At 30.1% G+C, this 25,674-nt stretch overlaps 1 protein-coding gene across 13 annotated transcripts in view; it reads right to left on the bottom strand.

Moving 5' to 3' along the window:
• Positions 1–3,083: 3,083 nt before the first annotated feature.
• Positions 3,084–25,674, bottom strand: part of Snoo (Sno oncogene) — a 589,115-nt gene continuing 566,524 nt past the window's right edge. For all 13 annotated transcript variants that reach the window (XM_073965728.1, XM_073965727.1, XM_073965724.1 and 10 more), the window contains one exon: positions 3,084–7,341. In XM_073965728.1, the coding sequence (XP_073821829.1) occupies positions 3,382–7,341 (3,960 nt within the window). In that variant the 3' untranslated portion in view covers positions 3,084–3,381. The remainder of the gene's footprint in view (positions 7,342–25,674) is intronic.

The raw sequence follows: 25,674 nt of genomic DNA on the forward strand, positions 1-25,674 counted from the left end.
AAATTTTGTATCAGCATTCAATGGTTGTTAGAATAGCTACCAATAAACATTACGGTTATAACTTTTTGCAATTTTTAAAATATTAAAAACACCACCGCATAGCCGCGTAGAGCACGAACAACTACTATGAAGTATGGTGTCATTTTTTCTCTATCGCGAAAAAAGTTTCATATACGCTTTCCGTAATAATTTATTAATAGTTTTAATCTAATTTAAAATCAATATCGAACCATTCTCGACCAATTTGACTTTTAGGTTTGTATTTAACAAAAAAACAACAACAAATTTATTGATTGAAAAAATGTATTCAACAATTTTTTCATCAAGAAAATATTTTGTTTTGTTTTTGTCAATATGTGAAACATTTTATCAGTTGTATTTTTACTTTGTGATCAAATAATTTTATCGAACTTTGTCAATATGACAATTTTTTTATCGCCGGAAAATCGATAAATTTTTGATTGAATCTTTGATTTTTTTATCAAATGGCTAAATTTTTTTCTGTGTACATATCGTTGACATCAATACTTTGCGAACTTCCAAATTAGAATGTGGTCTTTTCACAATAAGAAAGATATACAGGAAACAATTTTCATTTTTTTTAGTTCAGTTTAGTACTCTAGTTCCCATAGCGGGCTGATCTTATTAGTTCCTTTTCCCAAAAGGAACTAGTTCCTTTATATAGTTCAATAACTCAAAGGCCGATATAGTTCAATCCCAGGAAAAATCCTCCTTTCCCACCCACTATTTTAACAAGGGCATGTCGCGCGATATATCTGGTTATTTTGTAACCACTGAAATAAGTAGTCAGAATCTACTCAGTATCTACTTATTTCAGTGGTTACCATCTACTTTGTTCAGCGGTTACAAAATAACCAGATATTTCGCGCGACATTCCCCTGTTAAAATAATGGGTGGGAAAGGAGGTTTGTAATGAGGATTTTTGCTGGGATCAATCGTTCTATTTGTTTTCTTCGTTCCAAATAGTAGTTCCGAGACCAAAATACTTCAACGAAATTGTCGCTTTCATCGTTATTTTTGATTTCATCGTTTGGCGGATGAATTGACATAAACCTAAATTGCAGCTATTAACACATATGTATGTGATTTTCCTGTTCTATGTACGTGGCGGAATCTGAATAATGAACGAAACGAACGAGAAAGATCGAAATGAATGTGAAGTTAATGAAAGAAGAAGAACTATACGAATGCAAGGAAATGCATGTCAGGGACTATATGAACTAAAGGAACTTTATGAATGTTGGATATAGTTCCAATAGTACATTATTGTCCGGAATAGTTCCTTGTAACTTGTTGGTTCCGGAACAACACAACTCTATTTTTTAAATAGTTTGTCAATGCATTCCACTTTACTAAAAGTGACCAAATATTTGATCAATTTTCCACTTGGGTCCATTGGAGTATATCTATTGTAGTTGGTCTGAGGTTTTTTTTAATAATTCAGAAATGTCTAACAAATGCTCTGTTACAGAACCTGAAAGAAGCTACTATTTTTTACTACGATAACATTTTTTCCTTTATGTTATCGAAAAAAAAATAGTAAAAATTAGTAGATTCTTGCAGTACTGGAACAGACTAAAGTATTCGCCTAAAGAAGTTTTTAAAATACATTTTCTTGAATTTTTGTTTAAGATTTTTTCTCATAGAACAGAGAAAATCTGTCAAAGAATACGATATAGTAATTGTTGAATAGAAAAAATGGATTTATATGCTAAAACAACTGCCACTCATTTTTAATGAATGGCCAAGGTCTTTGAAAACTCGAGAAGAATTTAGTTTCCTAAACTGAGGAAAAGCTATGCTGAAAAAGATCAATTCAAAATATGTTTTAACATCCATATAGCATTCTAAAGTTAGGAGAACAGTTTTTTATAATTTAAAATAAAATTTCAAAAATATCATAAAAGCTTTAATGCCAATGATATAACCTATAAATTAACTTTTTGAGAAAGCTTTAAGCTTTCTTTGTTTTCGTAACAAAAAAATGAACACATCAAATATTTTCAAAATAATAATTTGTAGCAAATAATTTTGAATTTAAATCACAATTTAATAACAAGAAAAATTAAATAATTTTACTAGGATGGATGGTTTTGAAAGGGGAAGGAGAGGGGGGAGGTTTGTTTTTGTTTTTTTTCTTTCTTTAATATACAAAGATGTTAAATGGATTTTTGTTAAAACATGTTTTAGGTTATTATGCAAAAACCGTTATGTTGTTGTTTTCACTTGTTTTGCCTTAAAATTTAATGTCATTTAATTTGTTAATTTTGTTAATTTGGATATAAAGCTTTTAAGCTTTGTTTTTTTGAAAGTTTTTGTTTTTCAACTAAAGAAAATGTTTGTTGTTTTTGGTATTTTATTAATAAATTAGTTTTTTGTTTGATTATTCTAAAGAATGGGAGGGAAAAAGGAGGCTTTGCTTTATAAGTTTTTAAAACTCAAATAAATTTTACATATAGTTTGTTTGTTTTTTTTTGTTTTGTTTATATTTAATAAATATAATAATTTTTGTTTTTGTTTTAATCTCACAGATGACTATATATTTCTTTTAACTATTTTTGTTTTCTATTTTCTTTTGTCTTGTTTAGTTTAATAATTTACAGAATTAGTTTGTTTTTTTTTTTTAATTTATTTAAATATTATATAAAGAGCTTTTTTGTTTGTTTTGTAAACAAATGTGGTTTTTTGTTGTTGTTATTTAACGATTTAAATTTGTTTTATTTTTGTACTTAAATGTCTAAGAAGATAAACGAAAGAGAAGAAAATCAAAAAATGGAGTTATTGATTTGGTTTCTCTTCTTGTTGTTTGTTTTGGTGGTAGAGGGAGGTTTTGGCAAAGCTTTGGCAAAAGCAAAGCTTTAAAGCTTGGCAAAAATTGTTTAAATCAGGAAAAAAAGTTTATACACAGAAATTTATGCTCAAGTTATGTCCAGAGAGGGGGGAGAGAGTGAAAGTGAAAGGGAGAGAGTGTTTATAGCATTGGAGGGAGTTTTCATTTTCTCTGTTCTCTTCGGCATTTAGAAAAATTAGAAAAAACGTCAACTGTCTTACAAAGTTAAAGCTTTTGTTTTTTTGTTTTTGTTGTGGGGGGGATTCTCAAAACTTAGAAATCTAAAAAGTTTTCAAAAGTTTGTCTTTGTTTTTGTTTTTGTTTTGCTTTATTAAAAAAAGTTCTGTTTTCTGTAGTGCTTTTTTAGAGAGTGAGAGAGTGTTAGAGGAAGGTGAGGTGATGATGAAAGAGAATGAGTAGAGGAGCTTAATTACTAAAACACTCATACTACATGTATATCGGCACATTTTCAGTTTGTGGTTGTTGTTGTTTTTGTAACTATTTTATTTAATTATTTTATTATTATTATATTATAGATATTCCTGTTTGATTTTTATATCATTATTCGTTGTTGGAGTTAATTTTTTGCTAGCCTTGGTGGCCAACACAACCGTGGTAGTGGAGTTGTTGTTGCTGTGTAAGTGGTGATTGGAAGTATTTGTTGTTATTGTTGTGGCGTTCTTTTCCAGTCGAAAACGCAATTGTTGTTGCTGTGGTGCTGGTGTTCCTTCATCTTCCTCATTATCAGAGCTGTTTTGACTGTGGCTTCTGCGCAAAGAGTTTTGGGAATCTTCTTCCATCTCTTCTTCTTCATCCTCCTCCTCTTCGTCATCTCCCTCATCATTGTCTTTTTGTTTAGGGTGCTGTTTATCTTCCACCACTAGATTTTGCCTGTTCTCTTCACGCTCATTATCTGGGTTATCTTCTCCTTCCTCATCATCCTCCCCCTCCTCCTCTTCATCATTGATTTCTGAATTCATTTTGGCCAAAGCATTGGAGGCTGACATTTGAGCTTTTTTCATCGAAGACTCATCACTACTATTGCTGCTGTCAAATAACTGGCCCGCAGTGGCAGCAGAATCTGGTGAGTGGGGTGTTGTGGCTGTGGGTGGTGTATTAATGGCATTACTGTGGGGTGCCTGGACTCTGGAGTGATGCTTCCGCTCCTCCACCTCATCATCATGGGCTTCCTTATCACTCTCTCCATCGCATTCTTCTTCTTCCTCCTCCGCGTCATTGTCTTCTCGTCCACTTTGGTGCCTGGAATCATCATCATCATCATGTAAAGCAGCCCGTTTCCCTCTTTGGGGATGATCGTCTTCGTTTTCATCTTCCTCATCATCACTGTCCATTAGTCTACGCTTTAAGCTATCATTACTTTGAGATCGTTCTCTAAAACTTTGGGAGAGGGCCTTTTTCTCTTCCTCCCCCTCCTCCTCGTCTTCTTCGTGTTCGGACTCTGAGTCACCAGCTTTATGTCTTTCTTCATTTAAATGCCCGCCATCTCTTGTTTGGCAGCTTTCCATGTTTTCCCTTGATCTGTCACTAGGTGATGCAGAGGCCTGTCTTTGGTTCTCCCTTTCACAAATTGCTCTATTTCCTGGCTCATCCTCCTCCACTTCCTCATCTTCTTCCATTGATTCACTTAGCTCCCGCTTGATTTCTTTTAGGCAAGATTGAAAGCTTTTTTCTTCCTCCTCCTGTTGCTGCTGCTGGACCAGGTCCTCACGTTCTCGGCTACAACTACGCCTGTGAGTTCTCTCTTCTCTCATACTCTCAAAGGATTCAGGTTCTCTTCTTTGAGATTTTTTGAGAGGTACTCTTAACATTAGCTGCTGCTGATCATCAAGGGTTTCTTTGCGTAAAGCTTTGGTTATTAGGCCATTGGAGCCACTGCCACCACCACCACCACCGTTGGGCGCCATTGTGTTTGCTGCTGCATTACTCGGCTGCTGGCCCAATTGCAGCAAACTTAATTGCCTTTGACAGTGTTGCAGCTCCGACTGCAGTTTACTGATCTGTTCATTGCGTTCCACAATCAACTCCTTTAGCTGCTGGTTCTGCAGCCGATAATGTTGATTTTCATTGAGCATACGCTGCAACATATTCAGCAGACGCTCTCGTTCTTTGGGTCGTGAGTCACGCAATGCCTCAATGGCCAATTCCCAGGGTGTCAAAGAGTTACTGCTATCCGGTTCACCATCGTTGACACTTTCGTCATCGGTGTCTGTGGACAACTCAAATTCAGAATTCATGGCCACCAATGGCAGACGACGGCCATTGGCAAAGTTGTGGTGAGGGTGGGTGTGCTGTGGTTGCTGGGAACTTTGATGCTGCAATTGCTGGTGATGATGAGGAGCATGATGGGTGCCGCCGAGTTGTGAGGCATGTTGCATAAACGCCGCTGCTCCGGACCCCATGTGGCCTCCTGTCTGCATTCTCATGTGATGGGCTGGAGGTTTAATGCAATTTTGGCTATTGTCTTGGCTGCCGCTTGTTGCTGGCGAGGCCATATTGCCGCTGCTGCCAGTGCTGCTTGTTGCATTGGTGGTTAGATTGAGACCACCTGATGCTGCTGATGCAACTGTGGCTGGGCTGGCATTGGAAGACTGTGATGGCGAATTATGCTGGTGATTTGTTTGCTGTTGTTGTTGTGGTTGGGGACTTTGATGACATTGCTGCCTATGTTGCGGGTGTTGTTGTTGCTGCGGCCCATAAAAGCGTGAATTATGTTTATAGTATTCATATTGCTGGTGGTGGTGATGGTGCTGCTGCGGATGGTGCTGTTGGTGATGTCCAGATGCTGTTGCACCACTCACTGCCGGATTGGTGGCTAGCTGATGCATTGGCGGAGTGGGAGAGCGTATAATATTATTTTGATTTAATAAATTTTTACTGATGCGTATACGACCTGGCATTTCGTTGTGGTTCAGCAGTTGGGCGCCAACACCGCTAACGCCACCGCCACTCCTGCTGCTATTAGCACCAAATGTTGATGACGAGGGCAGCAATTTGCTGTGGTGATTAACTGTGGCAATAATGTTTTGTGCATTGTGATGCTGTTGCTGAGGCATGGGTGATGTTGAGGAGGTTATCTCATTGGAACCACCAAACTCTTCGGGACTACGAGAATTTGTACAAGAGGCACTGTTACAGCGCCGATTTGGCGAAGGTGATTGTCTCATATAGCTTTGGGCTGAGGTTGCTGCTACTGCTGTTGAGGATGAGGACGATGATGATGAGGAGGAGGCGGCGTTAGAGTTTCCACATAGCTTTCCCCCTGCCACATGCTGCTGCGTAACTTTTTGGGCAGGTGGTGTGGTGGCGGAGGCAGCTATGACCCCAGCATTTGAGGTTGAGGAGGCAGATAACGATGAATTTGAAGAATTGCAGGAGTTTTGCAGCGACAGACGTCTTTGTGCATCCAAGTGGCCCAAATGACCACCCATCACACCCTTGGAACGACCCAATGACAAGGGTGACATTAATGGATTGCAGGTATTTGTATCATCATCTTGATTTTCGGAAGGCGTTCGTGGATGATTTGGATGAGGACAGCTGCTAGAGCTGTTGCTGCGTCGCTCATCATCCTGCGCCGGATGCTGCATCATATGATGTGGGTGGTTGGGGTTGTGGTGAGGATGATGATGATGATGGTTATTAAGAGGCGGGGGCGTGGGTGGTGTGGGACTGCTATTACTCATTTCATTGGGTGTGGGGGCACGTTCCTGCTTGATTTGTATGTCTGTGGGTACATCACCGCACAAACTGGAAACCTGGGTTTGGGGGGAAGGTTGTTGTTGCTGCTGTTGCTGGTGGTGCTGCTGCTTAATTTGTTGTTGTAATTTCCTCTCTCTCAACTCTCTTTCTCGCTCATACTCCCTTTCACGTTCTCGTGATCGCTCCCTCTCACGCATGCGCTCCCTTTCCAATTCACGCTCTCTTTCCATGCGCTCCCTTTCACGCAGCTCTCGCTGCTCCTTTTCCCTTTCTTGGGCCAAGTGTGTTTTCCGCGGCGCCAATGCCACATTTGGTTGATACGTTCTCTCAAAACGTTCACGATCGGTACTACGCACAACACGTTCGGGATTCTGGAGGACAGGTGGTTCTTGACTCAAATATGGTAGGGTAGATAAAGCTGCCACCGCAGCGGCATTATAGGCCGCATGCATAAATGTTTTCGGCTGAGGCCATGGCCGAAAGGCAGACATTTGCCCCGCCGCAGCCATTCGCTGCTGTTGTGCACAATGGGCATACATTAGCGATTGATAATGTTGATATTCCAGCTGATAGGCGGCGGAAGCCTCATCTAAACCTTTGGTCTTTTTCGTTGTTGGAATGTCGACCAGCTGCTGCGGCTGCTGATCGCCACGATGCTTCAGCATGCTGGGTGGTAAAGGCTGATGTTGTGGCGGGGGTGGTGCTGCTGCTGGATGTGGTCCTAAGCCCATAGATGGCACAAGTATTGAATGGTCCAAATGCAGTTCGGCCTGGAAGGAAAAAGAAGAAGGATTAGGGATTAGTAATTTATTAAAAAAATGTGTCTTCAGGCAATTTATATAGAAAAAAACTTATGGAATGCTGAATTTAATTTATTTGTGTAACATACTTAATTCAGCTTGCTGAATTTGAGTTTTTTGCATTAAATTCTTAATTCAGCTAGCTGAATGTAGGGTTTTTGCATAGAATACCTAATTCAGCTAGCTGAATTTAAACCATTTGTAAAAAATACTTAATTCAGCTTGCTGAATTTGAGTGTTTTGCATTAAATTCTTAATTCAGCTGGCTGAAGGTAGGGTTTTGGTATAGAATACCTAATTCAGCTAGCTGAATTTAAACTATTTGTAAAAACTACTTAATTCAGCTTGCTGAATTTGAGTTTTTTGCATTAAATTCTTAATTCAGCTGGCTGAATGTAGGGTTTTTGTATAGAATACCTAATTCAGCTAGCTGAATTTAAACTATTTGTAAAAAATACTCAATTCAGCCAGCTGAATTTAAGTTATTTGGGTAAAATACTTAATTCATATAGCTGAATCTAAGTAATTTGTATAAAATAACCAATTCAGCTAACTGAATTTATGCAATTTTGTATAAAATACTTAATTCAGTTATGTTGTTAGTATAAAAAACTTAATTCAGCTATTTGAATTTACGTAAGTTGTAAACAAACTTAATTCAGAGGGATGAATTTAAGTAATTTGTATAATGTACTAAATTTAGCTAGCTGAATTTATGTTATTTGTATTAAATACCTTATTTACCTAGCTGAATTTAAGTTACTTGTTTACATAATTTAATTCAGCAAGCTGAATTTAAGTTACTTGTATAAAATACTTAATTCAGCTAGGTGAATTTAAATTATTTACAAAAAAATACTTAATTCAGCTAGCTGAATTTTAGTAAGTTTTATAAAATACAAATTCAGCTAGCTGAATGTAACTTATTTGTATGAAATACTTAATTCAGCTAGCTGAATTTAACTTATTTGTATAAAATACTTAATTCAGCAAACTGAATTGAAGTTATTTGTATAAAATATTAACTAATTTTATAACATAAATTACTCAATTCAGCTGAGCTGAATTTATCAATTATTTAAAAAAAATGAGTTGGGACAATTTCTATTACAGAAACGCACTAAAAGTCTAATAAAAATTTAATTCAGCTAAGCTGAGTTTATCAATGATTGAAGAAAAAATTTAAATTGTAGTAAATATATTGCATGTCTAATTCAGCTAGCTGAATTGACAAAATGTCGTCAATAATATGATTAAATTACCTTTAAGTGGGAGTAGATCTATTGTATGTCTGATTCAGCTAGCTGAATTGATTTAACTTCATCGATCAACTTTTTTAAATTGTGCAATTATACAACTGAATTAGCTGAACTAAAATTTTTGGTACAAAAAACATAATTCAGCTAGCTGAATTTCAACTATTTGTATAAAATACTTAATTCAGCTAGCTGAATTAATGTTTTTGGTAGAAAAAAGCCTTATTCAGCTAGCTGAGTTGATGTTAATGGTACAAAAACCCAATTCAGTTAGCTGAATTGATGTTTGTGGTACAAGAAATTTATTTAGTTAGCCGAATTGATGTTTTGGTACAAAAAAACCTAATTCAGCGTGCTGAATTGCTGTTTTTAGTACAAAAACCCTAATTCAGCTAGCTGAATTGATGTTTTTGGTACAAAAAACCTAATTCAGTTAGATGAATTGATGTCTTGGTAAAAAAAAATCTAATTCAGCCAGCTGAAGGGATATTTTTTTTACAAGTGAAAAAAAACTAATTCAGCGATTTTAATTGAAAATTTTTTTAACAAAAAACCTTATTTAATATGTTAAAATCAAGTTTCTACCTAAATGACCTATCTAGCAGCTAGCTGAGTTGATGGTAATGGTACAAAAACCCAATTCAGTTAGCTGAATTGATGTTTGTGGTGCAAGAAATTGTACTTATTTAGCTAAATTGATATTTTTGGTACAAAACCCCTAATTCATCGTGCTGAATTGAAGTTTTTGATACACAAATCCTATTTCAGTCAGCTAAATTGATGTTTTTGCTACAAAACCCCTAATTCAGCTAGCTGAATTGATTTTTTCATACAAAAAACATAATTCAGCAAGCTGAATTGATGTTGTTTATTACAAAAAGCCTAATTCAGCTAGCTGAATTGATGTTTTTGGTATAAAAAACCTAATTCAGTAGCTGAATTGATGTTTTGGTAAAAAGAAACGTAATTCAACTAGCTGAATTGCTGTTTTAGTACAAGAAAATTATAATTCAGCTAGCTGAATTGCTGTTTTTAGTACAAAAAAATCCTAATTCAGCTAGCTGAATTAATGTTTTTGGTACATGAAACCTAATTTAGCTAGTTTAATCGATGTTTTTGTTACAAGAAGCCTAATTCAGCTAGCTGAATTGATGTTTTTGGTACAAAAAATCTAATTCAGCTAGCTGAATTGAGGATAATTGAACACAAAAATAATTTATAAAGTTAAATGCAAGTTTTTTTGCATAACTGACCTAATTCAGCTAACATGAAAGGAACATTTATCAAAGAAGAATCTTCTAAGCCCCATTGTATATCTTAGTCAGCTAGCTGAATTTGTGTTAGACACGATTTAGCTATGCTTAGTCGACGTTTTTTGTATATTAAAGCTCGGCTATAATAAAAAAACTTCACTTCAGTTATTAATAATATCCCAAAAATAGCTGCTGACACATTCATTGGCCAGTAATGCAACAAGTTGCAATAGCTAATTGTTTGTGTCTTCCGTTCGTTCCACAATGTTAACATTTTTGTTGGTCGTCCCTGTTGTGTTTTTGTTCTTTTTTTGCTCCAATAGTCCCGCCGTTTATATTTCATGTCAATGTTTCCAAATGATTATGTCTTTCCAATATTGTGGTCATACGGTCGGCCATATGTGCGTCTTTTGCTCTATGCTACGCGGAATGGCGCCATAACTGCGCAATGTGTCGTCTATGTGAAAATTATGAATCGACAATTTTGGCGTCGTTAATAGTTAAGCACAGAGTCATATAATTGGTTAAGTTTAAGGCCTGGCTTGCAGCTTAACAGGTCTTGCCCCCCTCCAGCAAGACAATTGCATAGACAGAACCAAAAAAAAAAAAAAAAATCTGGCTTGTTGGGCTGTAATCATGGTGTCTTTATTGCTTGGCAGAATGGTTGGCTTTGCAATCAAGAGTACTTTGTATGCGTAATGTAGACACATACACACACAGCTATCCACTTGTAAAATGCTACTGGACAAATGAAGAAGCAACCGGAATCCCAACATATCAACATATGTACATACATACATCGGTTTTGCATAATTGTTGCTCGTCTTTATGACCGGGCGGGCTACTGTGTAAAGATTTTCTCTTCTTAAAGCGTTCAATGTCTGGGGCGCTACTGGTTTTTATTTTTGTGACTTAGAGACAAGCCAAATGCCTATCTACCTCTAAATCAATGGCCATTACTGGAATTTATTGGGTTTTTGTTCTTCTTCTTCTTTTTCATGTTGTTGTTGTTTAGAGGCCATAGAACTTGGAGCATGTTTATCGCTTCATTTTGAATTTTCATTAGAATGTCATATCTTAAATGTTCATTAGCAGGAAAGGTAAGGCAAGAAGGTAATGGAAGTATGATGATGATAGTATGATGGTGATAATGATGAAGCCGATGACCAGGTCTTTGTCTAAGTTTATTTCCAAACGACAATAAAAAAGAATTCATTTATGACTCTGAAGTGTGTGTGATTTTTATTACTCTGTAAATTACAATTTAATGATGAAGGGGAAATGTAGAACTTATCAGGCAGGAAATTCAGAATGATAATGAAGAAACACTAAAATGATTTTGGAAAAAAGAATCACAAATTGTTGGATAAGAAAACGCGAGATAAAGTTTACGAAGAATTTGTTGGAAATTAATTGTATAATAAACCCCGATTCAGCTTAGCTGAATTGCATAAATCTTTTCGAAAAGGCTTTTTATTGATGTTTTTGCATTAAAATCTCCATTTAGCTGAGCTGAAACTCTATACATATCGTGGATTTTTGTAAACATAATCGTTGATTTTTTAAAAAATATTTTTCAATAATCGTGGATTGTTTTAAAAAACATATTTTTCAATAATCGTGGATTTAAAAAAAAAAATATTTTTTAATAATAATGGATTTAAAAAAATATTTTTCAATAATCGTGGATTTTTAAAAATATATATTTTTAAATAATCCTGTGTTTAAAAAATATTTTTCAATAATGGTGGATTTAAAAAAAAATATTTTTCAATAATCGTGGATTAAAAAAATATTTTTCAACATTTCGTCAAATTGAAAAATTTATCCGTTCAACAATAACAAAAAAACAAATTTTGGATTTAAAAAAAAAAATATTTTTCATAATTGTGGATTCCAAAATAAAAATTATTTTTCAATAATTTTGGATATTTTTCAATAATCGTGAATTTTTAAAAAAATATATTTTTCAATAATCCTGTGTTTAAAAAATATGTTTCATAATCTTGGATTCCAAAATAAAAATTATTTTTCAATAATCGTAGATTACAAAAAATATTTTTCAATCATTTTGGATTTTTTTTAAAAAAATATTTTTTATAATCTTGGATTCTTAAATAAAAATTATTTTTCAATAATCGTGTATTTAGAAAAAAATATTTTTCAATAATCGTGGATTTAAAAAAAATATTTTTCAATAATCCTGGTTTTAAAAAAATATTTTGCAATAATACCGGATTTAAAGAAAATATTTTTCAACAATCGTGGATTTTATTCAATTTTCTTTTAAAAGCTTGGATTTTATCCTTTTTTTTTGTTTTCAAAAAGCTTGGATTTTATCCAAAATTGTTTTTCGAAAAGCTTGGTTTTTAAACAATTTTTATTAAATCGTGGATTTTTTACGAAAATATTTTTCAAAAATTGTGCATTTTTCAATAAATTTATTTTCCAAAAAATCCAATTTTCAAAAATTGTGGATTAAAAAAAAACTAATTTTCACAAATCATGGATTTAAAAAAAATGTTTTTCAATAATCGTGGATATTTAAAAAAAAATATTTTTCAAAAATCGTGGGTTTTTAAAAAAAAATTATATAAAAATCGTGGATTTTTTGAAAAATCTTAAATTTAAAAAAAATTCAAAATAGTGGATTTTTTTAAAAATATTGTTCAAAAGTCATGGATTTAAAAAAAATATTTTTTTTTTTAAAAATCCTTGATTTAAAAAAAATATTTTTCAAAAATCGTGGACTTTTTAAAAAACTTAGATTTAAAAAATTATGGATTTTTTAACAAATTGTTTAAAAAATCTAGAAAAAAAATGTTCAAAAATCGTTAATTATTTTAAAAAATATTTGTTAAATATTTTTAAAATCATGTTATATTTTTTAAAAATCATGCATCTAAAAAAATATTTTTCAAAAAAATTGGATTTAAAAAAATATTTTTAAAAAGTCGCGAATTTTTTAAAAAGTTTTTTTTTTTTTTTAAATTGTGGATTTTTAAATTAATAATAATCGTCGATTTTTTTATTATGACTTTACAATAATTGTGGATTTTCTTTAAATTTAGATGGAACAATATTATTCAATATTATATTATATTATTATTTTTAAAAATATTTTTAAATAATCACGGATTTTTTAAAAAATATTGTTAAATTGGATTCTTTTGGATTCTTTTAAAAAATATTTTTCATAATCGTGGATTCTAAAATAAAAATTATTTTTCAATAATCGTTTATTTTAAAAAAATAGTAGTGGATTTAAAAATTGGATATTTTTTAACAATTGTAAATTTTTTAATAAAAAATATTTTCAATATCGTGAATTTTTTAAAAAAATATTTTCAATCAATATTTTTCAAAAAACTTGTTTTTTATTTATTTTTTAAAAATATTTTATTTCTTAAAGATTTTTTATATAAAGGATTTAAAACAAATGTTTTCAAAAATCGTGGATATAATTTTTTTCTAAAATCGTGTATTTCTTTAAATTTTTTTATAATAGTGAATCAAAAGTCTTGGATTTCTTAAGAAGTTATTTTTTAAAAATTGTCGATTTTTAAAATATAAAAAAACAGGATTTTTTCAAAAATATTATACAATAATCGTCGATTTTTTATTATAATTTTACAATAATTGTGGATATTTTTTGGGTTTTCTTAAAATTTAGAAGGATCAATATTATTCAATAATCGTGGAATTAAAAAAATATTTTTTATAATTGTGGAAATAATTATTTTTCAATAATCTCGGATTTGTCAAAAATATTTTTCAATAATCACGTATTTTTTATTAAAATATTGTTAAAAAATCTTCAATTTGAAAAATAATTTTGGATTTTTTTTAAATATTTTTCATAATCGTAGAGTCCAAGATAAAAATTATTTTTCAATAACTGTGGATTAAAATAAAAACAGTTTTTCAATAATTTAATTTAATTTTTAAATCGTGGATTTAAAAATATTTTTCAATAATCTTGGATATTTTTCAACAATCGTGAATTTTTTAATAAAAAATATTTTTTAACAATCGTGGATATTTTCAAAAATATTTTTCAATAATCGTGGATTTTTTTAAAAAATATTTTTTAACAATCGTGGATATTTTCAAAAATATTTTTCAATAATTGTGGACATTTTCAAAAATATTCTTCAATAATCCTGGATTTTTTAAAGAAATATTTTTCAATAATCGTGAATTTTTTAAAAAAACTATTTTTCAATAAAGCCTATTTTTTTTTAAAAATATTTTTTAAAAAATAATAATAATCGTCGATATTATAAAAAAATATTTTTCAATAATCGTAGATTTTATACAAAATATTTTTAAACATTTGTGAATTTTATACAAACATAGTTTTTCAATAATCGTGGACTTCCATTTATTTTCAAAAACCTTTGATTAAAAAAAAAAACCCGTGGCCTTTTTTAAAAATAATGTGTTCTTTTAAAAATATTTTTTTGCAAAACTTGTGGATTTTTTTTTAAATATTTTAACAATAATCGTGGATTTCCATTTATTTTTCAAAGCCCGTAAATTAAAAAAAAAATTAAAATCTTGGATTTAAGCGAATATCTTTCAAAAATTGTGTATTTTTGGGGATTGTGGATTAAAAAAAATAATCATTAAAAAATTGCGTATTTTATTATTTAAAAATCGTGCAGGATTCTTATGAAGGCGAGAAGCTGAATTAATTCTAATTCAGCTGAATTACAAATCTCATATTGCAAACGATCCTTAGCTGTAGTTTTCGAATTGAAACCTCTATTCAGCTGAGCTGAATTGAACATTTTGTTTTATAAATTCTTATTCAGACTAAGCTGAATTGAAGAATTTTTAGGGAACATATTCAACACATTCGCCTTTAAAAACCTAATTCAACTTAGGTGAATTCCACATATCTTGCAAACGTTGTTAAAATGAAGTCTGGGATTAAAATATTTATTTAGTTGAGGTTTATTAAATATTTTGATCCTAAAAAAACCAATTCACTTATGTTGAATTGAAGAATTTTTATAAAAAATGAACACGACATAAGTTGAAATAAACAGTTTGTGATAAAAACCCAATTCAGCTAAGCTGAATTGAGAATTTTCCTTAAAAAATTCAATTCAGCAATGTAGAATTGAAGAATTATCATGAAGTATTAAAACTATATGAACTAAATTAAAGACCTTGTATTAAAAAACATATTCAGCACATTTTTACCATTGTCTTTCAAATCCTAATTCACCCATTTGCCTTTCAAACCCTAATTCAGCTAAGCTGAATTGAAGAATTCTCATGAATTATTAAAACTTTATGAACTAAATTAAAGTAGTTGTATTAAAAACATATTCAGCACATTTTATTACCCATTTGCCTTTAAATCCTAATTCAGCTAAGCTAAATTGGCGAATTCTTCTGAAAGATTAAAATCAGTTATGCTGAATTAAAGTTTTTATAAAAAAGTTTTTATATAAAAAAAACGTAAACCGTAAAACCGTTCTGTTCTATATTTGTCTTTAAAACCCCAATTTAGCTAAGTTGAATTGCACAAATCTTATTGCAAGCGGTCTTAAACTACAGTTTTTGAATTGAATTGAAACTTTGTATTCAAAAACCTAATTCAACTAATATTTATAACACACTTACCTTCAAAAAACTAATTCAGCTTAGCTGAATTGAAGCTTTCCTACATTTGTTCCCCTTAACAAATGTTTCCTTATAAAATCTTCAAATTCAGCTCGGCTTTGCTGAATTACAGAAAAAATGTCTAATTTCTTTCTCTACCGATTAATTAAAATCTCTTATCTTTAAAAACTATTAAGAAAAAATCCTCATCACATAAAATCTTTAGTAAATTTTAGCACGTAAATTGCATCTGCAGAAAAAAATTTACAGATAAAATCATAAACATCCCAAAAATGATAGCTAAAAAGACTAAAACGAGAAGAGGAAGAAAAACAAACCAAAACAAATGGCCTCCCATATTGGTTTCAACTTTAGATTCTGTACTGCACTGCACTTTTCATGTATGTAGCAATTTGTCACACATGAATGACTCTTTAAGACACACTCACACACCGACATACAGATGAAGATACTTCATGATAAGGTTGAGGTTACTTGTCTGCCAGCCAGCCAGCGCAAGCTGTTCTTCGTCATCTCTAGCAAAATGATGTTGGATACTATGGCTGTCTAGATGGTGAATGACTGACTAGTCTGCTATAGTCATAGACAAAATAGAATAGCTCTTGCCACCATCACCATAATCATCAGAGCTCTACCCCTTTTGCTCTGGTTTAATGGAGCGGGCCCAAACGACATCGTCCTTTTTCGATTTTGGTTTTTTTCGTTTTAATGTGTTTTTTGTTTTAGTTTTGCGTCGAAATGAACTAAAGCCAAGCAGCTAGCAATAGTAATGTGCAAGCATTACAACAATAAGAAGATTTGTAGTTTGAAGACATTTTTCAAGAAGACATTTTTAAAAAATTTCAAATCGCGATAAAAAATATTTTTCAGTAAACGTGGATTTTTAAAAAATATTTTTCAATAATCGTTGATTTTTAAAAAAAAAAAATATTTTTCAATAATCGTGGAATTAAAAAAAAAATATTTTCCAATAATCGTGGATTTTATAAAAAAATATTTTTCAATAATCGTGGAATTAAAAAAAAATATTTTTCAATAATCGTGGAATTAAAAAAAAATATTTTCCAATAATCGTGGATTTTATAAAAAATATTTTTAAATAATCGTGGATTTTATAATAAAACATTTTTCAATAATCGTGGATTTTATAAAAAAATAGTTTTCAATAGTCGTGGATTTTATAAAAAAATAGTTTTCAATAGTCGTGGATTTTATAATAAAACATTTTTCAATAATCGTGGATTTTATAAAAAAATAGTTTTCAATAGTCGTGGATTTTATAAAAAAATAGTTTTCAATAGTCGTGGATTTCATAAAAAAATAGTTTTCAATAATCGTGGATTTCATAAAGAATTATTTTCAATAATCGTGGATTTTACAAAAAAATATTTTTCAAAAATCGTAAATTTTATAGAAAAATATTTTTCAATAATCGTGGATTTTATAAAAAAATATTTTTCAATAATCGTGGATTTAAAAAAAAATATTTTTCAATAATCCTGGATTTTATAAAAAAATATTTTTCAATAATCCTGGATTTTATAAAAAAATATTTTTCAATAATCCTGGATTTTATAAAAAAATAATTTTCAATAATCCTGGATATTATAAAAAAATATTTTTCAATAATCGTTGATTTTATAAAAAATAAATATATTTTTTAATAATCGTGGATTTTATGAAAAATAAATATTTTTCAATAATCGTGGATTTTATAAAAAATAAATATTTTTCAATAATCGTGGATTTTATAAAAAAATATTTTTCAATAATCGTGGATTTTATAAAAAAATATTTTTCAATAATCGTGGATTTTATAAAAAAATATTTTTCAATAATCGTGGATTTTATAAAAAAATATTTTTCAATAATCCTGGATTTTATAAAAAAATATTTTTCAATAATCCTGGATTTTATAAAAAAAATATTTTTCAATAATCGTGGATTTTATAAAAAAAAAATATTTTTCAATAATCCTGGATTTTATAAAAAACATTTTTCAATAATCCTGGATTTAAAAAAAAACATATTTTTAAATAATCCTGGATTTTATAAAAAAATATTTTTCAATAATCCTGGATTGTATAAAAAAAAATAATTTTCAATAATCCTGGATTTTATAAAAAAACATTTTTCAATAATCCTGAATTTTATAAAAAAATATTTTTCAATAATCGTGGATTTTATAAAAAAATATTTTTCAATAATCGTGGATTTTATAAAAAAATATTTTTCAATTATCCTGGATTTTTATAAAAAATAAATATTTTTCAATAATCGTTGATTTTATAAAAAATAAATATATTTTTTAATAATCGTGGATTTTATGAAAAATAAATATTTTTCAATAATCGTGGATTTTATAAAAAATAAATATTTTTCAATAATCGTGGATTTTATAAAAAATAAATATTTTTCAATAATCGTGGATTTTATAAGAAATATTATTCAATAATCGTGGATTTTATAAAAAAATATTTTTCAATAATCGTGAATTTTTTTTAAAAAATATTTTTCAATAATCGTGGATTTTATAAAAAATATTTTTCAATAATCGTGGATTTTATAAAAAAATATTTTTTCAATAATCCTGGATTTTATAAAAAATATTTTTCAATAATCCTGGATTTTATAAAAAAATAATTTCCAATAATCGTGGATTTTATAAAAAATAAATATTTTTTAAATAATCGTGGATTTTATAAAAAATATTTTTCAATAATCATGGATTTTATAACAAATATATTTCAATAATCGTGGATTTTATAAAAAATATTTTTCAATAATCGTGGATTTCATAAAAAAATATTTTTCAATAATCGTGGATTTCATAAAAAAAATATTTTTCAATAATCATGGATTTAAAAAATATTTTTCAATAATCGTGGAATTAAATAATATTTTCCAATAATCGTGGATTTTATAAATAATTATTGTTAATAATCGTGGATTTTATAAATAATTATTGTTAATAATCGTGGATTTTATAAAAAAATATTTTTTATTTATTTATTTATTTATTACATTAACTAGTAGTAAATACAAAGTTAATAAAAGAAGGTAGCATTGGCTACTAAAAATATTTTTCAATAATCGTGAATTTTATAAAAAAAAAATATTTTTCAATAATCGTGGATTTCATAAAAAAATATTTTTCAATAATTGTGGATTTTATACAAAATATATCTTAAAAATTGTGGATTTTATACAAAATATATCTTAAAAATCGTGGATTTTATAAAAAATTATATGTATGCTCCTGCAGTATTTAGGCTGATAAATTATGCGGTCGCAGCAGCTGCTGCTGAATTACTCATCAGTAAGTTGTGGCGAAGGTGGCACTTGCATTTGTGTGTGTGTGTGGCGCATGATAGCTGCCTGTCGCCGTCACAAAATTTAGTGAATCTTGTCAGCCTTGACTCTGCTGTGGCACAAAAGGCAAAGACAAAAAATTAAAAAAAAGAAACGACACATCAACAGCGATATTATGACAGTGGTATATTTTTGTTTTTTTTTTGTTCGCTTTTAGTCGAAAGCTGGAGTAAAAACAGAAAAACATTGAAAGGAAAATATCCACAGTCTCTTGTGTTGAATGTGATTTTTTTACTTTGCTCCATTGTCATCTCAAGAGCTGCTGCTGGTTCCTACTGCTGCTGTTGTTCTGTTCTGCTTTCGTGTTGTTTTTGCCTGTCGCATCATCGGCTTCTGGCTATGCAACAATCCATGGAGAGTTTCCCATTTTTTGTTTTTGGTTTTCTGTTATTTTTATGAGTGGTATATTTGATTTTTTATGATTATTTTTTTAATGCTCCTCAGTACTCTAAAGATTCCCAAATGTATTCGAGGTTAGGTTCATGATGATGTGATGATGGGGGTAGGCTATGAAAAAAGTTGGTATTTACCCAGCAGACCAAATGTCGTATGTCCGACACAACTGAACAAATTCGGAAGCATAATCGTCGGCTTTGCCGACAGAGATGTACCCTCAGCCTATGTGAATTTAAACATTCATCTAAGGACAGATCGATATTTAGGATATTTTCAGAATTTTGTGGCCCTTTTTAGTCATTTGAGTTGGCCGACAAAAATGTGGATTAGGATTAAAATTCCAAAGTGTTGCTGAGGAGGAATGGACCGACATGGTCCATTAAGGAAGTGGATCTAAGTCTTCGAACTGAAACTAAGTTTGCATAAAATATGACGAAGGCTATTTTCTCAGGAAGTATGGACTTGTCCCTGATGGAATTTGTACAGTCATATAGGAGACAGTGAGTACATGCTGTTACAACAATATTCAAAGCGATTCGAGAACAGGTCCTAAACTGAACCTTTACGAAATTTTGTAATGGAGGTACCCGAAGGGGTAGACCGACTGAGTCCATATCGGAATCTCATCTATGTCTGGTAGAAATTTCACGATGTGCACGGTATGGACCAAATATATTTTTCAAAAATATATTTTTTCAAAAATCGTGGATTTTTTAAAAATAATTGTTTCAAAAATTGGGGATTTTTTAAAAATATTTGTTTAAAAAATCGTGGATTTTTTAAAAATATTTTTTTTCAACTATCGTGGATTTTTTAAAAATATTTTTTTTTCAAAAATCGTTCTTTAACTTTATTTTTCAAAAATCGTGGATTTTTTAAAAATATTTTTTTCAACAATCGTGGATTTTCAAAAATATTTTTTCAACGATCGTGGAATTCTAAAAATATATTTTCAACAATCGTGGATTTTCAAAAATATTTGTTCAAAAATTGTGGAATTCTAAAAATATATTTTCAACAATCGTGGATTTTCATAAATATTTGTTCAACAGTCGTGGAATTCTAAAAATATATTTTCAACAATCGTGGATTTTTATAAATATTTTTCAACAATCGTGGATTTTTTAAGTATATTTTTATTCCAAAAATAGTGATTTTTTTAAAAATATTTTCTTAATAAGCGTGCACTTTTAAAAATATTTTTTTTTTTTCAAAAATTTTGATTTTTTTAAAAATATTTTTTTCAAAAACTATGAATTTTTTAAAAATATATTTTTCCAAAATCGTGGATTTTTTAAAAATATTTTTTTTTCACAATAGTTGATTTTTTAAAATATTTTTTTCATAAATCGTGGAATTTTTAAATATTTTTTCTTTTTAAAAATCGTGGATTTTTTAAAAATATTTTATTTTTCAAAAATCTTGGATTTTTTAAAAATATTTTATTTTTTCAAAAATCGTGGATTTTTTAAAAATATTTAATTTTTTCTAAAATCGTGGATTTTTTAAAAATATTTTTTCAACAATCGTGGATTTTTAAAAACTATTTTTTTAACAATCGTGGATTTTTAAAAACAATTTTTTCAACAAATATTATTTTTAACAATCGTTGATTTTTATAAATATTTATTCAACAATCGTGGATTTGTTGAGAATATTTTTATTGCAAAAATAGTGGATTTTTTAAAAATATTTTCTTAATAAACGTGAATTCTTAAAAATATTTTTTTTTTCAAAAATTGTGAATTTTTTAAAGATATTTTTTCTACAATCTTTGATTTTTTAAAAATACTTTTTTTAACAATCGTGGATTTATTAAAAGTATTTCTTTTAACAATCGTGGATTTTTAAAAGTATTTTTTTCAACAATCGTGGATTTTTAAAAATATTTTTTCAATAATCATGGAATTCTAAAAATATATTTTCAACAATCGTGGATTTTTAAAAAATATGTTTTCAACAATCGTGGAATTTTAAAAATATTTTTTCAACAATCGTGGATTTTAAAAATATTTGTTCAAAAATCGTGGAGCTTTTAAATATTTTTCAACAATCGTGGATTTTTTGATAATATTTATACCCTCAGCCTTTAGGCTATGGAGGGTATATACACTTTGATACGATGAAAATGTGCCTCATCGAAATAATGGTTTTAGACCCCAAGTATGTTTGGACGAAATGTGTTTCAGACAATTTGGAGTCGATCTAGCCATGTCCGTCCGTCTGTCTGTCCGTCTGTCTGTCTGTCCTGCTGGCTGGAGCGCACGATAACTCTCGAACGGATGAACCGATTTGGTTCAAATTTTGGCTTTCGTAATATTTTGCCCAAACTTAGTTTAAGTTCGAAGATGAGCTACATCGGTCCACTCCTTCCGATACCTCCCCCACAAAAGTTCGAAAATGTTCGGAAAGTTTGTGCGCACGATAACACTTGAAGGGAGTGACCGATTTGGTCCATACTTTGTATAGCGTAAATTTCCTACCAGAGTAATATGAGGTTCCAATATGGTCTCAATAGGTCCACTCCTTCGGGTACCTCCCACACAAAATTTCGGAAAAGTTCAGTTTAGGGCCATCTCTCGAATCGCTTTGATTTTTGTTTTAGCAACTTGTATTCACTGCCCTACATACGACGGTACAAGTTTCATCAGGGGCAAGTCCATACTTCCTGAAAAAATAGCATGAAAGTTGCAGAAAAACCCCTATGACACCGTGTGAGGTGGTTGGAGCGCGAGATAACTCTCGAACGGATTTGCCGATTCGGTCCAAAATATGGCCTTAGTAATATTTTGTCCAAACATAGTTTAAGTTTGAAGATAAGCCATATCGGTACACTCCTTCAGGTACCTTCCCCACAAAAGTTCAAAAATGTTCGGAAAAATTGTTCGTACGGTAACTCTTGAAGGGAGTGCTCGAATTGGTCTATACTTTACACATCCTAATATATCTACCAGATATAGATCAGGTTCAAATATGGACTATATTTGTCCACTCCATCCGGTACCTCCCACACAAAATTTTCGGATAAGTTCACTTTAAGACCTGATATCGAATCACTTTTATTTTTGTTGAAGCAACTTGCATTCGCTGCCTCAATTACGATATTAAAAGTTTTTTTAGGGGCAAGTCCATACTTCTTGACCAAACAGCCCGAAGAGTGTAAAACCCCCTATGACACCATATGTTGTGGCTGGAGATCCACTTCCATAACGGTCAATATCGATCCATTCCTTTTAGTATCTCCTCCGCAAAACTTTTGATCTTTAATCCTAATCAACATTTTTGTCGGTTCAAACGCCCAAATTTTTTAAAACCCCCTAAATACATACGTATTTTGGGAAAAAATTGTTTCAATATACACATGCTGAGGGTATACCTCTGTCGGCAAAGCCGACTGATACTTTTTTTCTTGTTTTATTCCAAAAATAGTGCATTTTTTAAAAATATTTTCTTAATAAGCGAGAATTTTTAAAAATATTTTTTTCAAAAATTTTGAATTTTTTAAAAATATTTTTTTCAAAATTTTTGAATTTTTTAAAAATATTTTTTTCAAAAATTTTGAATTTTTTAAAAATATTTTTTTTCAAAAATTTTGAATTTTTTAAAAATATTTTTTTTTCAAAAATTTTGAATTTTTAAAAATATTTTTTTCCAAAATCGTGGATTTTTTAAAAATATTTTTTTTTCCACAATAGTGGATTTTTAAAAATATTTTTTTAACAATCGTGGATTTTTATAAATATTTTTCAACAATTGTGGAGCTTTTAAAAATATTTTTCAACAATCGTGGATTTTTTGAGAATATGTTTACTCCAAAAATAGTTGATTTTGAGAATATTTTTATTCCAAAAATAGTGGATTTTTTAAGAATATTTTTATCCCAAAAATAGTGGATTTTTTGAGAATATTTTTATCCCAAAAATAGTGGATTTTTAAAAATATTTTCTTAATAAACGTGAATTTTTAAAAATATTTTTTCAAAAATTGTAATTTTTTTAATATTTTTTTTTTTCAAAAATCGTGGGTTTTTTAAAAATATTTTTTTTTTCAAAAATCTTGGATTTTTCAAAAATATTTTCTTAATAATCGTGTTATTTTTTTAAAAATATTTTTTCAAAAGTCGTAGATTTTTTAAAAATATTTTTTAAATCGTTGAATATTTAAAAATATTTTTTTTCAAAAATTGTGGATTTTTAAAAAAATATTTTTTTCAAAAATCTTGGATTTTTCAAAAATATTTTCTTAATAATCGCGTTTTTTTTTAATTTTTTTTTTCAAAAGTCGTAGATTTTTTTAAAATATTTTTTTTCAAAAATCGTGGGTATAAAAATATAATAAATATACTCTTATAACAACATAGAGAGATTACCCTACTGAAGACAACCTCCCCTAAAATCCATGATCTGCAAATTTCTTCTTAGGATGTCAGGAATATTTAAAGAAAATGGAAATTTCTTCCAAAAACGATTATCCCGGAAATAACACGGCCGAAAAGGGAACGAAGCCAGCGCCAAAATTTGGTTTAAGCTTGAGTTGTAGTACAAAGATCAAAGGGGTTTAAACGTTTGTTTAAATAAAAAACTTTTTTATGTCCCACACATGAAAATAGGCAAAAAAAATTTTTTATGCCTAAAAGTATGCACCACACATTGTTTTTTGTGTTATTATGTACAAGATTAAGTAGCTTAAGGGCACCTTAATACTACATTACAATTAGTAAATCCAGTAGATTCAGTGGGACATTGTGTTTATTCTCCAACCAATACAAAACGACCCTCGTATGCCCATAGAAATGACAACTTTAAATACTATTTTTCGTGGGATAGAATAATAGCAGCTAACCTCAAATGTTGGCTTAAATTATGTTACGACAGTTTGTCTACTTGAGAAAAGTTTAATTTGCCAAATGATGCGAGACATTGAATGTGTGTTTGGAGGTAAACCAACTGCAGACGCTTGACTGCTGTTACCCCTCCGGATGAAATGTTGTCATTGGCACAGACATCATCTTAAGCGAGACGACAACATCATCCTTTGTAGTTTTACCAAAAGAAACAGCAACAACAGAACATTTGCAGAGTATTCACCCAGCAGTTTTCCTCCAGAGATGTTTAAGCATGACTTGGTGTCATCTCCAGTATGCCACAATTTTTGGTCTAATAGCAACACTCTTTTCTTATTGAGGGGATATTGTCAAGCAATTGGTGTTTTTTTTCTATGATTTTGTTATGAGTTTTTGTTTTATATTTTGCTTCAAGACTCCCACTAACCGTTAAAAGACCGGCAGTTTGCTAGTCACTCAACCTAGCATCAATCGATTGGAAGTCAAGAAGTTTTTGTTTTAACTGCCTGCTACGATGCAATGGTTGACTTGTTGTTGTTTTTGCAAATGGTGTTTTGGTTGTGCCACCACCACCATCCATATCACCATCATAAACATTTCAATTGAATGCTTGTTAAGCAACAACATTTATGTTGACATAAGGCAACAACAACAGACGAAGCAACTGCTGTTCTGCTCCTGCTGCGGGAGTTGTTGGAAAAAACATTCTCATATTGTCGTGTTTTAGAATTTTCCTTGTCATCGTTTTAATTCGAAATTTATGTTGACTTTTAAAGCAAACGTTTTTTTATGGCCGTTTCTTTTTTTGGGATGAAAAAAAGATTTTATTATTTTGAGATTGCAAGATCGTCTTGAGATTTATGCAATTGACAGTTCACATCAAAATGTCAGGGTTAGATATGAAATAGTGGGAGGGTTTTTTTTGCGACTTTAAGAAAGGTAAATAGTAAATGAAAATCTGAGGAGAAAGGCATAATAAAAATTTTATCATATTGAGCAATTTTGTCTAAAAGTGGGCTTTGAATATTCCATGGCACAATTACCCAGGTAGTGGCATCGTAAAATTTCGAATATGTTATGTCAAAACTTTCTTTATGTTGTTGGGGAAATTACAACAAAAATAATTTTTTTTATAAAGGGATTTGACTTTTCATATTCGATCAGCTGGTGTGATACCACTACCTGGTAGTTCTGCCATGGAATATTCTTATCCCCTAAAAGTATGCATCGCACATGTATGACAATTATACCCAGAACGTTTTTAGAGCAATATTTTTGTAAGGCTAGACATAGCCGTGGTTATTAAAGAATATTTTTCTAAGCCGAGTCATGGGCGTGGTTTTTTAAATAACATATTTTCTAAGGTGAGCCATGGGCTTGCGCTTTTTAAAGAATATTTTTCTAAAGCGAGCCATGGGCGCGGTTTTTTTCCAAATTATTTTCTAAGGTGAGCCATGGGCGTGGATTTTTTAAAGAATATTTTTCTAAGGCGAGCCATGGGGTTGGATTTTTAAAAGAATATTTTTCTAAGGCGAGCCATGGGCGT

This window comes from Musca autumnalis, unplaced genomic scaffold (assembly GCF_047663935.1).
Source record: "Musca autumnalis isolate F117 unplaced genomic scaffold, ASM4766393v1 scaffold_2, whole genome shotgun sequence".
Classification (NCBI taxonomy): domain Eukaryota; kingdom Metazoa; phylum Arthropoda; class Insecta; order Diptera; family Muscidae; genus Musca; species Musca autumnalis.